Genomic DNA, 20,202 nt, shown 5'->3' with positions numbered 1-20,202 from the left:
TAACTGGGTTTTAGATTTACTCTTGGGGCTTGAATTTAATTGTTTTTAATTTTTTGTATTCATGGTTTTAACTGCATATATATATCTCATATATATCTCATATTATATATATATATGAGAGAGAGAGAGAGTGAGTGTGTGTGTCTGCACTGCTTATAAGGTTGCATTGCTTCTATTCCACAGTGGCCACACGGGGAAAAAACACTCCACAGTTGTTGCTTTCACTCCTTGTCTTAGTCCCTTTTAGATTTCAGGTCTATTTCATCCTCTTCACACCTCGCAAGCCTTTTTCAACCATTTAATCCTAGTTAGTCGTCCAGGCTATATTGGGAGACCTCATCCCTGCTGATAATGTTCCTTTCACACGTTTCCTTATCTGTGGCCTTTCTCTTTTACTGCATTCCTTCTACTTTGGAATAGCCAGTTTACTTCAGATCTTCCAAAACGGAGGCCCCCAACTTTGGGGGCACCAGGGACTGTTTCCGTGGAGAGAGGTTTTTCTGCGGACCGGAAAGTGCGTGGTTTTGTGTGCTGACTGCATCCCGCGGATGGGGCTTTGCTTGTTTGTGTGGCCCGGTATTGGTCCATGGACCGGGGGTTGGGGACCACTGTTCTAAAGTATATTTTGGTATCCAAATGGGGAAAAAAATGTGCATATTTTTGGCAGATTTTCAATAGATTTCCCTGCCCGTTCTGCTAGAACAGTGTTTCTCAACGTTGTCAAAATGTGTAGACTTCAGTTCCCAGAATTCTGACTGAGGAATTTGGCAAGGTTGAGAATCGACACACTGGAGCAGGGTTCTCCAAACTTGACAACTTTTAAGACTTGTGGACTTCAACTCCCAGAATTCCACAGCCACAGCATGGCTGGCTGGGGAATTCCTGGAGTCCACAAGTCTTAAAAGTTGCTAAGTTTGGAGAACCCTGTACTAAAGCAAAACAGCAATACCCGCTGAAGATTTACACATCTTTCTTTATCCTCCTTAACATGACCTCCTTCAAGTGTGTGGGAGTTAAAATTCCCAGCTGACATATGAGGTAGAAATTCTGTAGTTGCCAAATACATTTGAATTGGGAGGCTGAGCTAAAAGGGGGGTGGTCCAAGATTACTGCTAAAGAAATTATAATTATAGATTTGTGAGCTTTTCTGAATCTCAGGAGGCTTCTTCCTGTGGTTCCTTTGTACACAGTGGTTGCCTTATCATTTTCATTCAGTTCAAAATTAATTCAATGTAATCCAAATTCTCAGGGAGTTGTCGGCTGGAGATCCAAATGTAGGATCCAGTGCTTTAAACTGCATCGATTAAATGGGTAAAGCAGGGGTGTCCAACCTCAGCAATTTTAAGACCTGTGGACTTCAAGTCCCAGAATTCCCTAGCCACTGGTCTTGCCCAGTTGCCAAGGTTGGGCACCCCTGGGCTAAAGCATCGGCATCCATTTTCTTGGTGCCAGGCAGTTGTGAAACACAACAGTTGCAAAACTCAGCTGCGATGTGAAGACCGCGTTTTTCTTCCTTTCTTTTCGATAAAGAATAGCAGGGATTGAGTGGACCGTTTTAGGAGCCTTCTCTGAAAAGATGTCTCGAATAGCTTTTCTTGCCAAAGTATTCTGCCTGCGCCGTTCTTCTGAAATAGGTATTTTTTTTTAAAATCACGTACGAGGTCTCGACATGGGTGTAAAAATCCTAGGGCGCTGCACCGTGGTGTTTTCAATAAATGTTGTTTTGCATTTAATGTACAAACGTGGCCTCGCCTGGTTTCTTGTTTTTGTTTTTTTTTTAAATACTTCACAGGTACCTGAAAAAGCTTAGGGAATGAGATGCTGCTGCTTTTCATCCAAAGAGATATAGCTCTCTACGGTTTGTAAGAAAGGGACTTTAGTTCCCTGAACTTACCAGGAAATGCAACTGAAGCTGTGAAGCTGTCCACAACGGGGCCAATGCCTTTGCTTACGTGGAGAGAAATTACTTCCGTTAGTAAGTGTCGGGCTTCTCTCTACTTTCCCGACGTTGTCAATAAAATTCCGAGCATTTGCCACGGTTTCAACGTTTCAAGCTTCAGTTTGCTCTGAGGATAATTCTCCTGAGCTGAGCCACCCTGCCCTTCCGTGCTAACTCCTCGGTTTATGACTGTAATGGAGCCTGCCCGTCATGATCATCAGTCGTGACCGTCGTAAAACAAGACTGCTGGCTATGGTTGTTAAAATGAACCAATGGTTCGCTATGAGCCGGTTTTCAGCAGAGCTGTTTTAAAACGCAGCCGTGACTATAGGATGCCACACATACTTCACAGCTGCTGCTGGTTGTGCACCAGCCTAATCACCCTGTAAGGGACTTCAGTAGCATGGGAAAAGTAATATATAGAAAGGATTTCAGTCAACTCATCACATTTTTATTTATACAAAAAAAAACCTTAACCCATCCAATATGTGTACTTCTCAATTTTAGCGTACGTTCTGCCTAAACGAGCACATAACGTACTTCTCTACTACGTCATCTAGTAGTAAATTCCACCACCAAGTGATTGGTAAGAGGATGGAATCTGCTCCTCTTAGGGCAGGGGTAGGCAAGCTTGGCTCTTTTATGACTCGTGGACTTCAACTCCCAGAATTCCTGAGCCAGCAGCTGGCTCAGGAATTCTGGGAGTTGAAGTCCACGAGTCATAAAAGAGCCAAGCTTGCCTACCCCTGCCTTAGGGGTTTCCTCTGGGTTCAAAAGTGGCAGGAAACACAGAAGTCCTACAAAAGCATTTGCCGCACAAGTAGCTGGATTCTACCCAGATTCAACAATCCCAAACAAGTTACTTGTCTAGGAATATACGAGTAGATTCCTCCGGTTATGGTTCAACAGAACAGCTGGATCATGAGTTCAGAAATAGCAATAGCCTTAGACTTCTATACCACTCCACATTGCTTTACAGCCCTCTCTGAGCGGTTTACAGTCAGCCTATCGCCCCCAACAATCTGGGTCCTCATTTTACCGGCCTCGGAAGGATGGAAGGCTGAGTCAGCCTTGAGCTGGTGAGACTTGAACTGCTGGCAGTCGGCAGAATTAGCCTGCAATGCTGCATTCTAACCACTGTGCCGCCACAGCTCGTACGGCTGGAAATGCTACCAAAAAGTAACTAGAAAGGGCTACATTCTGAAAATCTAGAGACACCTCTTAGTAGAAACTTAATCAACTCACTTCTCTTCCTGTTAATGAAGGTCCAGTGGCTTCCAGGGAAAGCTGCTCAAACCGTGTCCCTCTCTTCATCTTTCATTAGTCTACGTGTGGAATGTTAAGGGAACAACACAACGTCTGAATATCTCATCGGCTAATGGTGTACGGCAGGACTGCTGCACTCTTTGGTCTGGTGCAAAGTTTGTAGGATACTTAATGCACCCTGTCCCTATTGCACCCAACAGGTTCAATACAGCGCTCTACGAGCAGTTCCAGGTTGGCCCTCTCCTCAAGACTGCTCGGCTTGTTCGATGGGTTGAATTTGTTCCTGTGGTTTTAGAGTAGATGAAAGTTCCTCGGGAGTCGGTTGCTTGGGTTTAGGCTCCGAAGGTAAGGAAGGAGCCTTTGCCACATGAGTTGAACTTCCAAGAACTGGAGAAGGAGAGAGCACAAAAGTAGTGACACCAACATTCTTCTCTTCCGGTTAAAAAGCGGTGAAATGCACATTGATATTCTCACTTCTTTTATGATGCTGGAAGGTCAACGTTTCTGTACTTCATTCTTTTATTTCCTCCACTTAAGTTTATTTTATGGATCTGTTATGCTCTCTCATTATCAAAAAAAAAACCCGAAAGACATTTGAGACACCTGGAAGCCCCCTTAGGATTGATTGATTGACTGATATTTCATATTTCTTACCTGTCCCATCACCCTCAGAGAGGGGGGGGGATGCACTGAAGGACCCAATTAGGGCTTCGTCAGTCAAGAATTTTCCACTTTCCCATTCTTCCCGGCCACCCTTATTTGCTTCCTGCTTTAATTAAAAAATCCTCTTATGTACAATGTTACAACTCTGAATTTGGTTCTTAACTGACTCAACTGCTTCTCCTTCCCTATTCCGGGGCCACCACCTTGAAGAGACACTGCTGGCATTGTGCAATGTGCCGTAGGGTTCCTTTCTAGTTCTTCCTCTCAAGCATTCATATTCTCTCTTTCTCTCTCTGCTTCCCTGCCATCGACAAGACAAAAGGGAAATCTTATGCAGGTACTTTTCTGCACAGCCGAGTCAAGATTTAATTCTTATTCTGCCTCCTATTTGGGTCAAATGGACTCTGCCCGTTAATGTTTTTTTTACCTCCGTTATGTTGTGTTTGTGGCTCTAGTTGGGGTGAAATTGTTGTGGTTTTTAACCCTTCTATGGTGCTGGGAGTCACTTGGGAGGTGACATGGTTTCAATAGTTATTTATTTAAAACATTTATATAACCGCCCATCTTTCAAACCACTCTAGGCAGCTCCCAATCAAGGTAGATAAATATCTGATACAAAGCAGAAGAGACGACAATGGAATCAACATACGATGCTCTACCTGCCTGTAGTTATGGTCCTTTTAATCTAAGTAGGGGCAGCGCTAGATACAAACATGTGGCTAGACCAGGAGTCTCCGAACTTGGCAACTTTAAGACCTGTGGACTTCAACTCCCAGAATTCCCCAGCCAGACATGCTGGACAGGTCTTAAAGTTGCCAAGTTTGGAGACCCTTGGGCTAAACCAACCAACTAGCCCAGGGGTCGGCAACCTCAACTCTTTTATGACTCGTGGACTTCAACTCCCAGAATTCCTGAGCCAGCATAGCTGGCTCAGGAATTCTGGGAGTTGAAGTCCACGAGTCATAAAAGAGCCGAGGTTGCCGACCCCTGAACTAGCCATTACCAAGACAGGTCAGAGGCCACCAAAACCAAGTTTTACTGCAGGGGTCTTCAAACTTAGCCCTTTCATGACTTGTGGACTTCAACTCCCAGAATTCCTCAGCCAGGCAAGCTGGCTGAGGAATTTTGGGAGTTGAAGTCCACAAGTCCTCAAAGGGCCAAGTTCGAAGACCCCTGCTCTACTGAGTAGCTCCCAGGTCTAGGGGTTCTTGAGAAGAACAGAGAAGGCAGGATGGGTTCTGCTTAAGCCAAGCAGCGCTGGAAGACCTACCTCGGCTCATTGTCTTTGCATACCCAGCTGCGGAAGACATGGCTTGTCCCAGAGCTTGATTGGAACCCAATGGCTGTGCGCTGAGTGCAGCGCCTCGCAGCTTCGATTTTGAGTCTTTCCCAGGTTTGGCCCAGATTGCCACCTCTCCAAGCTGTAAGGAAGTGCCCAGTCTCTGGGCTATGTCCACCATCTGGCCACGCAAGAGGAAAAGGAGGAAAAATGAATGCCTGCTCCAATCCTGCAGCAGATTTTACCCGAGTCCCACACCAATTTTTGCCTTCACCGAAGGAAATAAGAGAACCTTGAGAGGTGCTCGTATGGCTGTTCAGAAAAAGGTCTCCATTGGCCAGCGGTTGCCAGGAGCAATTTTAATATTTGAATATAGTTTTCAGATGCTCACTTGCAGTAACAGAGGTGTCTTCTCTACCAGAACACCTCTGATGAAGTCAACCACTCCGCTCCCCTGCTGTGGAAGTTCCCATTAGTAGTTTACAACCAACCTACCTCGGGGTCAAAATCCAGGGTGCTCTCTTTTAACGCGTGGACCTTTCTTTGCATCTCGTAGTACTGAGCAACAGCCCCCGTCTTGTCTCCTTGATTGTACAGCAGGATTGCGTAATTCAGACTGATGAGTGGGTTGCATCTGTAAAGCAGAAGAAACACAGTGTAGTCTTAACCTTGAAATGCCAAACATGGTATTTGGCCGGTAAAGGGCAAAAAAGTAGGCAAATGTGACCGATTGCATTGTGGTCACCAAATTCTCTCATACAGAAAGGATTACAGAGGCTTGATTTTTGTGATCTGGGTCAAGGCAGTTGGATCAGACTAAGGATAAGGAAGAGAGAGAATAATGGGATAACTGTATTGGAAGGGACCTTGGAGGTCTTCTAGTCCAACCCTCTGCTCAAGCAGGAGGCCCTACACCATTCCAGACAAGTGGCTGTCCAGTCTCTTCTTAAAAGCTTCCAGTGATGAAGCACCCACAACTCCTGAAGGAAAGCCGTTCCATTGGTTGATTGTTCTAACTGTCAGAAAATTCCTCCTTAGTTCTAGGTTGCTTCTCTCCTTGAGAGGTTTCCATCCATTGCTTCTTCTCCTTCTGGTGCTTTGGAGAAGAGATTGAACCCCCCCCCCCTCTTCTTTTGTGGCCGCCTCTCAAATATTGGAAGACTGCCATTTTGGGACTTGAAGGTCCACAGGTCTTAAAAGTTGCCAAGGATGACACCCCTGCTCTATAACCCCATCCCTTTTCATGGAGTTCAGAGGAAGCCTTCCCTAAAATTAAGTAAGTAGAGAATACACACGTGTCCAGCAATGAAGCTTTCTGATAGGCTAGCCTTGCATTTTCAAGATCTTCAAGATTTGTCAGGGCAACTAGAGTAAGGAAAGAGAGAGAAAAAAGACAGAAGGGTTTATCTTCCTAATGTGGAGGAACTCTCAATTAAATTTTACCCTTGAACCAATGACATTTTCATTTTAAAGAACGGAGGCCTCACTCTTAAGGTGAAATTATCTTACCACAATTGTTTTAGCAAGGTTCGAGATCACTAATGAGGACGGTATGTCTAAAACACTATCAATGTATACTAGCTATCGTAGCAAAGCAGATGTTTCTGGATGCCAGGAATCAGAATTTTAAGTAAGGAGGCGTGGAGGGCAGGTGCAGCATTGGTACCTGCTAACAACATGTAAAGTTCTGCCAACTTTGGCTGGAGGTGGACAGCTGCGCTGATGAAGTGGAACGCGGAAGCATACTGGTGCATTGTCAGATGGACCAGCCCAAGATTGTACAGGATCTTCCAATCAAAAGGTGCAAGGTAGTTTGCCCGTTTCAGGCAGCTGATGGCCTGTGGAAGAACATTATTTTGTCACTAGGGGATGTCCCCAGCCCACTTTCTGGGCCTTGGCTGCCCCTGCAAAACAACACTGTCCTTCTCCAAAAGAACTCCTACACTTCTGCTCGCAAATCCTGGCTAAGGTGAACGTAACTAAATGTAATTCGATCTACTCCGATTGATGAAACCATTGAGAGACAGCTTGGTGTAGTGGTTAAGGTGCAGACCTAGAAATCAGGAGATGGTGAGTTCTAGTCCTGCTTCAGGCGTGAAAGCTGGCTGGGTGACTTTGGGCCAATTTGCAAGAGACAGCGAGTTCTAGTTCCACTTTCGGCACAAGAGCCAGCCGAGTAATTTTGGGTCAATCACCAGAAGACGGTGAGTTCTAATCCCGCCTCAGGCCTGAAAGCTAGTTGGGTGACTTTGGGCTAATCAGCAAGAGACAGCAAGTTCTAGTCCCGCCTTAGGCATGAAAGCCAGCTGGGTAAATTTGGGCCAATCAGCAAGAGATGGTGAGTTTTAGTCCCGCCTTAGGCCTGAAAGCTGGCTGAATGGCTCTGGGCCAATCAGCAAGAGACAGCGAGTTCTAGTCCCACCTTAGGCAAGAAAAAACAGCTGGCTGAGCCAATCGCTCCCTCTTAGCCCAATCCACCGCACAAGGTTGCGGTCGTGGGGAAAACAGGAGGAGGAAGAGGTATTGTGCATGTTTGCCGCCTTGAGTTATTCATCGAGTATTAAAGGTGGGATAAAAATCAAATAAATAAATAAACACTCGTTCTCTGATAAAGCGATGTTGTTCTGAACCAGCCCTCTTCTAACAAACCCCTTATCAGAAAGAAGAGACTGGAGAGCGTCCAAGGCTAAAAGGCTTCTGCCAAGATTTAATTACGCAGTTAACAAAAACACTAGAGCTTGTCTTCTCAAGCGGAAAAGTTGCTTTCAGCAACCAGCCCCTCCCCAAACACTCCTTTTATAGAGAGCTCAGGGCGTGGTCTCCCTGTGCCTCCTCCCGAGGAGTCCCATAGCCTTTCTTTGTTTGTTCCTGCTCGACTGCCTCCTGCGTAGGGCGTCCTTGAACAGGGCCAGCTGTGGGTCATCATCCTCCGCACTCTCGGGCTCACGCAGCTGAGAAGAGGTCCCCGGCTGAGGACTCTGCAAAGCCTCCAAACCATCATCAGCCGGTTCGTCTCCCTCCTCCCCCTCATCTGAGTCCTCCGATACGTCGGAGCCGGCTGTCGGACCCACAGGCTGGCCCTGAGTCACAACAGATGTATCAGTCTGTTCGTTAGAACCTAGTGAAGTCCATCCTGTGGCACAACGTGTTCGCAATGCAGGAGATCCGTTAACCGCTTTCCCCCTTTAAGAGTCGTATCAGCGCCGAGAGTAAATCCAGTGGCCCACACAGGTACACGCGTGCCCGTGCACACAGACATGCCTTCCTGTCTTCTGCTGAGCTGGAGAAGGCAGCAGGCAAGGACAATTGTCCTTGCCCTTCCTCTTCCCCAGCTGGACAGTGCTCCCAACACCGGCCACGTGAATCTGAGCTGGGTGACACGGCGGGCCTCTGAAGGTCACGTGTGACTTGGAGACACCATAGTTCATACGCGGTCATTGTTGCTAGAGAAGAGCCAGTCACGGCTCTCCTACATAGCCAGTGACTATATAGCTAAACAGTTCAGATTTTCAAAAAGAGAGAGGTGTCGGGGATCCTAATGGCTCTGTGGGGAATCCTCTTACGACAGGCACCCACCCTTGCAACGGCTGCGTGTCAAACAGGGCATGTGCCCCTCCGAGGCACACGGCCCCAACCTGGCGAGACAAGGTTAGAGGTGTTCCGACTGAGAGCTTCTGGCACCTGATGAAGTCTTTGCAAATCCTCCAGATCGGGAGGCTTTGGCGAGAATGCCAGAGGCAGAAGGCACGGGGGAAAAGGAGACGCAGCAGAGACGCAGCGGGGGTCCCTTCCTTGCTGTTTTTCATTTTCTCCAAATGTCGGGGCGAGCCAGATCCACCCGCCTCCCCTCTCCCTGTGTATGTGCTACCCCCCACCCCCCTTTCCCCCAGCCAGAGGCCTTGAAAGGAAAGCAAATGTACCGGGAAACAGACAGAGTAAAAACAGTGAGGAAAGGGCCTCCGTCTCTTTCTTGCAACCCAGGAGCAGAGCAGCACGAGAAAACACATCATACAACCGTTCCTTTAGCCACTGTTCAAAACTACAAGAGCAATGAAATAAAAGGGACGTATGACGCAGCACTCGCACCTAGTATTGTATCCACACAGTCACACAGATCAAAATTCAGGGGCTTGGCAACTGGCCTGGATTTATGACAGCACCCTGGTGTGTGTGTGTGTGTTTGTGTGTGGGGGGGGAGGGGGAGAGAGAGAGAGAGAGAGAGAAGGGATGGCCGTTTGCAACCTTCCCAGCCAGCTTTTGACAAGTCAAAGTCAACAGGGGGAACTGGATTCACTTCTCAACTGCAGTGATTCGTGTAACCATCATGGCTTGGTGGCACAGTGGTTAGAATGCAGGTCAATGCAGGCCCTTCCGAGGTCAATAAAACGAGGACCCAGATTGTTGGAGGCAAAATGCTCACTCTGTAAACCGCTTAGAGAGGGCTGTGAAGCACTGCGAAGCAGTATATAAGTCCAAGTGCTATTGCTGTGGCAAAAAAAGATTGTAAAACCAAGCGCGACTCCCGCCACAATGCCATTCTGGTCCCAATTGTGATGGTAAGCCAAGGACTACTCATACGTACCTCCCTGGCATAGAGGAGGAGAAAGACTCAATGGGAAACAGAGGGAGAGAATTTCTTGTCTTCCTCCTATCGAAACATACGGGGGGGGGGAGACAAGTAATAGGAAGGCAACAGACTTACCGCCACGTATTTCTTTTTGCCAAAAAAGCACATCCCGATGTTGTTCCAGAGCAGAGGGCTCTCAGGAACGGTAGAAGCCACGGTCCGGTACTTGCTGAGAGCCATATCAAAGTCCCCGTGGGTTTGCATCATGCTGCCAGCTGCCAAAATGGCCTTTAAAAGACAAGAAGCCCACATGAAACAGGCCAAGGATGGAAACGTTTCGTCAATAGAGAGTAAGTAAATACGCTACGACCCCTTCATGGATTACAGTGTACGTATGGCAGTGAAAGTTGGACCATAAGAAAGGCCGAGCGCCAAAGAATTGAGGCCTTTGAACTGTGGTGCTGGAGAAGACTCCTGCAAGTCCCTTGGACTGCAAGGCGATCAAACCGGTCAGTCCTAGAGGAGATCAACCCTGACTGCTCTTTAGAAGGCCAGATCTTGAAGCTAAAACTCAAAGACTTTGGCCACCTAATGAGAAGGAAGGACTCACTGGAGAAGAACCTCATGCTGGGAAAGATGGAGGGCAAGAGAAGAAGGGGACGACAGAGAATGAGGTGGCTGGATGGAGTCACTGAAGCAGTAGGTGTGAGCTTAAATGGACTCCAGAAGATGGTAGAGGACAGGAAGGCCTGGAGGAACATTGTCCATAGGGTCGCGATGCGTCGGACATGACTTCGCAGCTAACAACAACAACAAATACGCTACGAGCTCCATATTGTCAGAGGGTCCCAATGGAGAGGTTGTTGTCTTAAGTTTTCAGGAATGCATCCGAAGGTCAACCTGTGGCCCAAAATGGTGAGAAGAGGTAGGATATTGCAAACCAGAAATAACTGAATTCTTGCCATCTGGAAGCAGGGAGACGAGAAAGGCGGTTCGCAATCTTCCATTAGGCTTGTTGTTATAAAGTTCTTTATTTACATGCATACAGGGGTAAGCAACGTTATGCAAAATGCAGGGAAGGAAACAGGAAGCCAACACCCGTTTAGTAGGCCTCTGCCTACCAATTATGCTTGCTTTTGCTGTGAGGATGCACTACTTAATACATTGAGGATCTCAACTCTATTCACCCCCAGGTTTCATGGAAACCACTCGCTTTTCCTTTTGTCTATCTGTTTTGAGATTCCAACCACATTCGTTCCTTCTTTCTCTGCTTTCCAATTTTTATAAACAGCCTAGCAAGAATAAATTGACTTGTCACTGACGTACAAGTTGCAGCTATTCATTTCCTAACCTCCAAGACCATCACATTTACACATTTAATCGTAAATACATTAAACAAACAAGGGGGGGGGGAGACCATGTACCTGAATTCTATCTTAGCATCAAGCCGTTTGCTAAGCAATCTGTGTATTTTCATCTCTCTTTTACTTCCACCTTAAGCGATTCCTGGCTGCATTCAGCATTAACTTTATATGTGTGCAAAAACACTCGTAACTTAAGCCTGTCCTCCTAATCCCCCAACTTACCTTATAGTTGCAGGGATCGAATGTGAGTGCATTGCCGAGGTATTCAAAGGCTTTCTGATAAATCTCAAGCTAAGAAAAGAGAAAGCAGGTAACTTGGCATGTTTATCACTAAGGGTTATTCTACCGTCGCTGCATCCAGAGAATAGTAGTCCTACACAAATTTTGGGTCTAAAGGGAAGGAGGGAGAGTCTTCAGTCTACAAATTAGGTGTGGGGTGGAGGGAGCAAAACAGTGGAGATTTACTCTCCATGCAAAGAAGGGAAAAACATCTACTGCCAACTGCAGGTAGTCCCAGACTTACAACAGCTCCTTTAGTGACTCCTCCAGGTTACAACAGCGTTGAATCAAAGTGACTTAGGACTTTTTCACACTTACGGCCACTGTAGCATCCCCAAGGTCACGTCATCAAAATTCAGATGTTTGGCGATTGGCACATTATTTATGAAGGCTGAAGCATCCTGGGGTCACATAAATCCCCTTTTTGTAAACTTCTGACAAAGTTAGTGGGGAAAGCTGGATTTGCTGAACAAGCCTATAACTAACGATGATGGGTTTTTAAATATGTTTTAATTTTTAACTGTGTAGTTAATTTATTTTGGGGCTGTTATTTAATTCTTTTTTAATTTTTGTATTGCTGTTTTTTATTGTTGTTAGCCGCCCTGAGTCCTTCGGGAGATAGGGCGGCATATAAGTCCCAAAAATAAATAAATAAATAAATAAATAAATAAATAAATAAATAAATAAATAAATAAATAAATAAATAAATAAATAACTCAATTGCAGCGATTCACGTTGTAGCGTTGGCAAGGAAATTTGGGGCTCAGTTGTGGCTGTAAGCCGAGGATTAGGTACGTAATGATTTAATGACCAACTTTTCCTACCTCGAGGTAAAGCAAGCCCAGAATTGTAAGGAGCTCTGTGTTTTCAGGGGAGAATCTGAAAAAAGAAAAACCCAACAGAAAAGAGATTATGGGGTTTCAAGGTGTCTGTTGCCATCATTAAATCCAAGCGTTCATTCGTCTGCAGCGGAAGGAAGAAGCTTCGTAATAGGTGGCCCCAAACGCCGGGGAGTCGAAGTCCACAAGTCTTAAAGTGGCCATGTTTGAGGACCCCTGGTCTACATATATAATTGCCCCAAATGTTTAAGTATTGAGCTTGGATTTTAAGATGAGTTTGACCCTCTGATGGAACGCCATCTTTCCCGCCTCTCCCTCCACCCCTAAAGAGAAGAAACGAAGACAATCGCTTACTCCACTGCTTTTTTATAGATTTCAATGGCTGCATCTCTTTCCCCCTCCATCAGGTGAATTCTCCCCAGAGTCATGTATGTCAGGTCATGTCGGTTGAGCTGCAAGGCGTTGTTCAGTTGATCTTTGGCCTGAACGCAAGCGAGAGAATGGGCTCGGTCTCGTCACCCTGAACCAGTCCCAATGCTGCTCTTATCTATCCCTCCCCAACAATGTCAAGCAACTGCTGCAGGCGAGGGGGAGGGAGGGGGGCACACAAAATATATCAAATATATCAAATATATCTTCTAGTCTAACCTTTTGCTCAAGACCGGAGCCTTATCTGCCCTGTATGGTGCTACTTCCAAGCCTTTAGTGCTTTATACCCCCAGCCCTGCTGTAAAACTAATTAGGGGTGACATGACAGCAGTGGTCCAATATTGGAGGGGCTACCACAAAGAACAGGGAGGGGGGTGTCAACCTATTCTCCAAAGCACCTGAAGGCAGGTCAAGAAGCAACGGATGGAAACTAATCAAGGAGAGAAGCAACCTAGAACTAAGGAGAAATTTCCTGACAGTGAGGAACAAATAATTAGTGAAACAACTTGCCTCCAGAAATTGCAGGTGCTTCAACCCTAGAGTTTTGGTTTTTTTAAACAAAAGATTGGACAACCCTTTGTCTGAAATGATGTATGGTTTCCTGCTTGAGCAGCAGGTTGGACTAGAAGACCTCCAAGGTCCCTTCTGTTATTAGGTTACTATTCTGGTTCATTACAAAACAGATGCCGCTAACCGAGCTAGGGTGGGGTGGAACGCTTCGGGCTAGAGTTGCAATGAGTTTGAGGAAACGTAAAGCGACGCAAGATCCCAGCAGGGTTTTATAGGTCGTCCTGCCCAAAAGTGCTGAGGCCAGCAGGAACGTCAGGATTGATGAACTGCGGTAGAGGCGACGGTGGGTTTTTTTTCCTGCTCAAACCCTCCCCGTCAAAAGGCATTGATTGGAAGGCCTTATTTTCTTCTCCCCCAGACCCAGCCGGTGGGGTGGAAGGAAAAGGTTGCAGGTTTTGATATTTCTCCCCCAGGCACATTTAAAAAGGGGGGTTGGGGGTTGGAGAGAGAGAGAAAGCCCTATCATTTATTTATTTATTTATTTTAAAAAAGGGTTACTTTTACGTAGCACAGCCCATTTGTTACTAAAAGGTATAAATAGCACAACACTCTGTAGACTTCATTATATTTTATAGGCTGGTATAAGTTAGCGTAAGAGGGACAGAAGAGCCAAATACACTAGCAAGCTTCCCTTTTAAAGGCAAACTGCACCAACGCGCAAAGGAGAGAGAAAGGAGGGAACACGGTTTTCATGGCTTGAGAGAAGCCAGCCAAGAATTCTCCCTTAATAAAATATTGGCTTGGTCTTAGCAACTAGAACAAAGCAAAATAGGTTGTTATTCAGGGACTGCAACGTTACTGGAAGAGGCAACCTTCCAGTACAGGGAGCAACATAACAAGCTAAATATCTGGATTGGAGAGATACGGGAACCAGCTGGGAACTGAAGCTTCAAGATAGCATAAGCCTAAGTTGGAGATTCTTTTTCACAAGGCAGCTTGAAGACTCTGAGTGATGAAATGCAGAGTCTGGCTTTCTCATCAGAACCAAGAAACAGCTTCGAATTCTGGAGGATTTCTGGAAAGCTGAGACCTTGACCTATAAGCCATGGATTGCCTGGCATATAATATAGCTGAACGGCCCGTTTTTTTACCTTGTTAAAATATTTCAGCTGCAGGTAGCAGACGCCCAAGTTATGAAAGATCTCCTAGGTATGAAAAGAAGGGAGGTTTATAAAGCACTCAAGGAAACGGAAACCATTTCTTGTTGCGTACTGCAAAACGCTGATGTCAAGCGCCTTATTTACCGCAAAATTCAAGCAAGGACACACCTTGCAAGTAATCTGAAAAAACAGGAAGGATGCAATTTCATAGCTTGTCCCAACCTGCTGCTTGCTCTCTTGAAGGCCATCCTAGATGAGAATGCTGGGGGTTGAAATCCAACGTATTGGAAGGGCAGGAGGTTGGGAAAGGTTACCAAAGAAGACATCAATATAATGAAAAGGGCAACTTAGTAAAAATTTAGTCAAATACGTCAATTAAATTTTCTTCTCAGACTATCAGCCTACATGGTGCAGTGGTTGGAAGGCTGAACTAGGAACAAAGCACCCCACGTTCTGGTCAGTTCCAATCATAATCTAGACCAGAACCTCAGATGTAGGGACTTCCAATTCCCAGAATGCCCCAGCCGATTGGGAATTCTGGAAGTCGGTCCACCCATCTTAAAAGCGGCTAAGATTGAAAAATGCTGATTTGGACAGTTAAATTTGAATGTACTGTATGGATGCAGAAAATAAGATTTTGGTTCAATAGCAATATCGCGCGACAAACAGGTGGATCTGTTTAGCATATAATATATTTTTCGGTTTGCTGCCGAAATACTGTGAATTGCACAACTGGCCAACATTTGAGTCCAGAAAATATCCACCACAATGAAAGAATGCATGCTAAGAGGATATGGGTCTATCCACTTAAAAAAATATTTCTTCCAGATGGGGAAAAATAGGAAGATGGGAGCCTTGTTGTGTATATCAATCAGAAACAACCCTGCCTCATCTAGTTTGTTCTTCCTCTGGAGATGGCTGGAGATCCCATCACAGACTTTACTTTATAGGCCCTGAACCCAGCCTTAATCCTTACCAAAGAACAGCCTCTCCTCGCTCACGTGTTCATCCCATGTTAAGCCAAGCTGTACACTTATACAGGTAGTCCTCAACTTACAACCACAATTGAGCAAAATATTTATGTTGTTAAGCAAGACATTTGTTAAATGAGTTTTACCCAACGTTACAACTTTTTTTTTTTGCCACAGTTGTTAAGTGAACCGCTGCAGCTGTAACATGTTTCCTTAAGTGAATCTGCCTCCCCCATTGACTTGGCTTGTCAGAAGGACACAAAAGGGGATCGCGTGATTCCGGGATACTGCGACCGTCATAAATATGAAGCAGTTGCCAAGTGTCTGGATTCTGATCATGGGGCCTTGGGGATGCTGTAATGGCCATGTGAAAAACAGCCCTAGGTCGCTTTTTTCAGTGCCGTTGTAACTTTGAGCGGTCACTAAACAAACTGTCATAAGTCGAGGACTACCTGTATGGCAGAAACAGGGTACTGGAGCCGCATTTCGTCTTGCAAGCTACATTGAGCCTTGGTGGAGCAGTGGGCTAATGCCTCCTTAAGTAACACCAGCTGCCTGCAATTAGTGCAGGTTCGAGTCCCACCAGGCTCAAGGTTGACTCAGCCTTCCATCCTTCCGAGGTAGGTAAAATGAGGACCCAGATGGTTGGGGGCAATTAAGCTGACTTTGTAATAATGCCGCTTGGGGTGTGTGTGAAAGCCCTAATAAGCAGGCATATACATAGAATGAAGGCTACTGCTAAGCTTGTAAGCCGCCCTGAGTCTTCGGAGAAGGGTGGGATATAAATGGAATTAAAATAAAAAATAAATAAAAAATCCCTGTGCACCAGTTTCATTGTAGATGTTTCTCCCCCTGAGTCGTGCTTTTAAAAAGTGGCTGCTGCTTGTGTAAAGAAGGGAGGGGGGGAACGTATAAATCTGGCGTGGGGTCCTTGACTGATTTGTCCACATCCAATCCCGACAATCCTATTTAGAAATAAGGAGGAGAGCCTCACACATACCCAGTCCTTTTCGTTGTGTTGAGCTGCATCGTTGTAGACTTCAATAGCTGCTTTGTGCTTGCCCAGAAGGAACCTGCAACACATGCCCTCTTTCTTATTTTTTCCCCCAGCTTGATTACGGGAGAGGAAAGGGATTGTCGGTCACGGGATCAAGGAGCTTTTAAGGAAGACACTTTCACTCCCAGACAGAACCGAGCAGGCGAGAGCTGCCTAAAGAATGGTCATCTTTACAGCCAGAGAGGGGTTGTATAAGTGGACCTTGACTTACAACGGTTCATTTAGTGATTGTTCAAAAGTACAACGGCACTGGAAAAATGCAGACTTGTGACTGTTTTTCACACTTATGACCATTGCGGTATTCCCCCACCGTTCATTCAGACACTTGGCAAACTGACTCCTATTTATGACGGCTCCAGTGTCCCAGGCTGGGTCGTGGGATCCCCTCTGGCGACCTTCTGACAAGCAAAGTCAATGAGGAAGCCAGGTTCACTTAACGACCGGGTTACTAACTGCAGGGATTCATACAAGAAGTGTCGTAAAACGGGGCCCAACTCACTTAACAACACAAACTTTCGGCTCAACTGGGGCCATAAGTCAAGGACTACCTGTAAACTCCTCTGAGGTGGGGGAAAAACATATTGCTCAGGATAATATGCCAACAGACAGATTTATTTTTATTATTATTATTATTATTGGAGAAGGGAAATAATAGAATGAATTATTGTTGTCTTCTGGACCTGCTCAGGTGCTTCCTTGAAGCATCAGGATCATTGTATCCCTGAATTGTTGCTCTGATCCAGCTATGTTCTGAAGCACGCAGTCAAGTAAAATACACGCTGGGAAGCTGGATTACGCACGTATGGATGCAAATGACAGTGACACCATCTTCAGACGTCCCATCTCATTCCATGAGGCACCGTGGATCAGGGGTCCCCAAACCATGGACCGTGGCCCACTGCTGGGCCTTGGGCTATTGGCCACTGGGCCACATTGAGTGGGTGGCTGGTGCATGCGTGTGTGCACATGCGGGCAGCCCCACTCGTGTGAGCTTCACCGCAACTGTGGCAGATGTTTGCAGTGAGTCCTCATGGCCCCCTGCGCACAAGCAATGGGTGTTTGTGTGCGTGCGTACGCATGGGCGTGCGTTTACCCCTCCCACAACACCATCCCTTCTTCCTTCCCCTCTTCCTGCTCCAGGCCACCAACCCCAAAATGTTGGGAAACTCTGTGATAGATAGGAAGAATAAAATGACACTTACAGTGAGCGGGCCACCTGCTTGAGGTTGTCTGCACATCGAGGCCTGAGAATCGCACAAGTCTGGAAAAGCTCCAGAGATTCGTGAATTTTTCCTTCCAAGCGAAAGATCAAAGCTAGGAGTAACATTGCCGTAATAGCCCATTAATCAGGAGGATTCCATCTTCATATTTTAAGATTAATATTTTAATTTCTGCTAATGCTTAACGGAACAGTTCTGTCTTAAAGGACAGCCTCAAAATGTTTCAGAGATGCACATGAGTAAGCAAGATCAGGTATCCTGTTCTTGGTTATACTTCTATTCAAAAACTGGCCTCCCTGGAACTATTTTTCATTTTAAAAACACCCTGGAGTTGCAGCAAATAACCTGATGAGGGACATATAGATTGCCCCTCGGCTGCACGGAGACACGATCCAGATTCTCTAAGTCACTCCAGGTAAATTAATTTTTTGAGGTTTGAATTTCACGTTTACCCTTCACCAAACAACCAGCAATGGTGCAAGTTGTTCTATAAAACAGGATGTGCTGGATTATTCAAGCACTGTAAGCTTCACTTCGATGATCCCCAAAGAGGTGCCTGTGTGTTCTTACAAAACACATAAATGCAGCTTGAAGTCTGTTTAATCCCCAGGGTCGTTTTCGCTTACCTTGAACATAGACTGCGTATTCACACATTCCTTGGGTTTCCTGCAGTTGCTCCTTGATAGCAATCTGAAGCGCAAAGGAAGAGAGAGATTCAGGAATGGAAATTTTTGATTTGGAGAAGAGGCAGGAATGTCATCAGCTGTCCAACTGACCGGTCCTTTTACAACAGCAACTAACTCTGAGTTATGGAAGGTCGGTCTCTGGGGAAGGTTGGCACCGAAACTTAAAATGGGTGTCCTAAGAATAAGAGATGGTGCTAGGCAGGGCACAGGATGTGCATGCTTTTATTACCATTATGTTTTCTATTATAACAATGTTGCCTTACATTTTTGATCAAACCAAAGACCATCTGGAACTCTGAGCTTGTTAAATCAGAGCAAAGAAGGAAGCAGACAGATCCAGCTGTGCCTGAAGATGTGAGATGAATGGTAACATGGGATTCAATAGGACAGGGTAGAATAGGACAGGACAGGGCAGGGCAGGGCAGAACAGAACAGAATTCTTTATCAGTGTGATCGGACACACAAGGAATTTGCCTCCGGTACATAAGCTCACAGTATACCTATAAAAAGGGACGCGGTGGCTCAGTGGGTTAGGACGCTGAGCTTGTCGATCAGAAGTTTGGCAGTTTGGCAGGTCGAATCCCGAGTGCCGCTGAGCACCTGTTACTCGTCCCAGCTTCTGCCAACCCAGCAGTTCGAAAGTACGTAAAAATGCAAGTAGAAAAATAGGGACCGCTACGGTGGGAAGGTAACAGCGTTCCGTGCGCCTTTGGCGTCTAGTCATGCTGGCCACATGACCACGGAGACGTCCTGGGACAAGCGCTGGCTCTTCAGCTTTGAAACGGAGATGAGCACCGGCCCCTAGAGTTGGAAACGACTAGCATGCATGTGCGGGGGAACCTTTACCTTTACCTTTATACCTATAAAAAGCAAGTCGTTGGTCATAAATCATAATTACAATCATTAATCGTAAGTTACAAACAACAACTGATAAATCATAAGAAACCCAATAGGAGAAGATAGTAGGCAAGACGAGAAGATGAGAAAAGATGAGAAATGAGACTGAGCCGTGGGAATTAAGTGTTCAGCAGAGTGATGACTTGGGGGGAAAAACTATCTTGACATCTAATTGTTTTGGCATGCAAGGGTTGTAAGTAAAAACAGTCCTTCGTCGGGGAAAAAGGCCGCCTGACTGAACGCAACTTAGGTGTCACATATTTCTTCTCCTCTTCCGTGACAGGTTTCATACTGCCACAAAACACTTTGTGACTTGATGCCGATATCTCTGACAAACTGCAGGCTAGGGAAGACTTATTTTTTTCCCCCACCGTACAGCATTATCCGCAATTTATAGAGTTATCCCAAAGAGGGCCCCAATCAACTTCAGAGCACACACCGGGTGGCAATCCTGGTTGGCGCTAACCACAACTAGTCACACTAATTAGGATTCTTGGGGGGGAGGGGAAAAAAACGGGCTGTGCATAAAGAAAGGAGGGGAAGCCAAACCCTGGTTTGAACAGTCATGGAAAACAGAACTGAACGCCATACGCTGGGAACAAAGACCTGGGTTTTTCCCTCTTCTCTTGTTGACAGGGCTGTTCAAGGTCTGATACGTTCCTCTGGGGCTGGGGCTACACTCAGACTTATTTATTTATTTATTTTATTGAATTTGTATACCGCCCTATTCCCGTAGGACTCAGGGCGGTTTACAGGGCAGTTAAAACCATGAAATACAAAAAATTAAAATCAATTAAAACAATTAAATAAAATTCAAGCCCCAAAAGTAAATCTAAAACCCAATTAAATTAACAACCCCACAGTCTGGACCAAACAGCTCAAAGAGCCAAGTTTTCAGGTCCCGGCGAAATGAGCGAAGGTCGAGGGCAGTCCTACGTTCCGTGGGTAGTTGGTTCCATAGGGCAGGCGCACCCACAGAGAACGCCCTTCCTCTGGGAATAACCCGCCGGCATTCATTAACCGGCGGTACCCTGAGAAGGCCCTCCCTGTGGGAGCGCACAGGACGATGGGAAGAT

General features: G+C 45.9%; 1 protein-coding gene across 6 annotated transcripts in view; it reads right to left on the bottom strand.

Annotated features, from left to right (window-relative positions):
• Positions 1 to 20,202, bottom strand: part of BBS4 (Bardet-Biedl syndrome 4) — a 45,837-nt gene that overhangs the window by 5,252 nt on the left and 20,383 nt on the right. For 3 of the 6 annotated variants that reach the window (XR_014493496.1, XR_014493497.1, XR_014493500.1), the window contains 13 exons: positions 18,170 to 18,233; positions 17,526 to 17,637; positions 16,267 to 16,339; positions 14,287 to 14,340; positions 12,551 to 12,678; positions 12,182 to 12,236; positions 11,301 to 11,369; positions 9,850 to 10,002; positions 6,814 to 6,985; positions 6,443 to 6,512; positions 5,643 to 5,781; positions 5,139 to 5,328; positions 3,185 to 3,592 (listed from right to left, as the gene is read on the bottom strand). Coding sequence is in view for 1 of the 6 variants with exons in the window: in XM_083371149.1 (XP_083227275.1) it covers positions 3,450 to 3,592; positions 5,139 to 5,328; positions 5,643 to 5,781; positions 6,443 to 6,512; positions 6,814 to 6,985; positions 9,850 to 10,002; positions 11,301 to 11,369; positions 12,182 to 12,236; positions 12,551 to 12,678; positions 14,287 to 14,340; positions 16,267 to 16,339; positions 17,526 to 17,637; positions 18,170 to 18,233 (1,422 nt within the window). In the remaining 5 variants the exon portion in view is untranslated. Of the gene's footprint in view, positions 1 to 122; positions 1,626 to 2,374; positions 3,593 to 4,040; positions 4,170 to 5,138; positions 5,329 to 5,642; positions 5,782 to 6,442; positions 6,513 to 6,813; positions 6,986 to 9,849; positions 10,003 to 11,300; positions 11,370 to 12,181; positions 12,237 to 12,550; positions 12,679 to 14,286; positions 14,341 to 16,266; positions 16,340 to 17,525; positions 17,638 to 18,169; positions 18,234 to 20,202 lie in introns of those variants that run through there. The other 3 variants (XR_014493498.1, XR_014493499.1, XM_083371149.1) reach the window with 3 other exon arrangements.

The sequence above is a fragment of the Vipera ursinii genome (assembly GCF_947247035.1).
Source record: "Vipera ursinii genome assembly, chromosome: 11".
NCBI lineage: Eukaryota > Metazoa > Chordata > Lepidosauria > Squamata > Viperidae > Vipera > Vipera ursinii.
The sequence above is the reverse complement of the archived record's forward strand: the minus strand, read 5'-3'. Positions and strand labels throughout refer to the sequence as shown.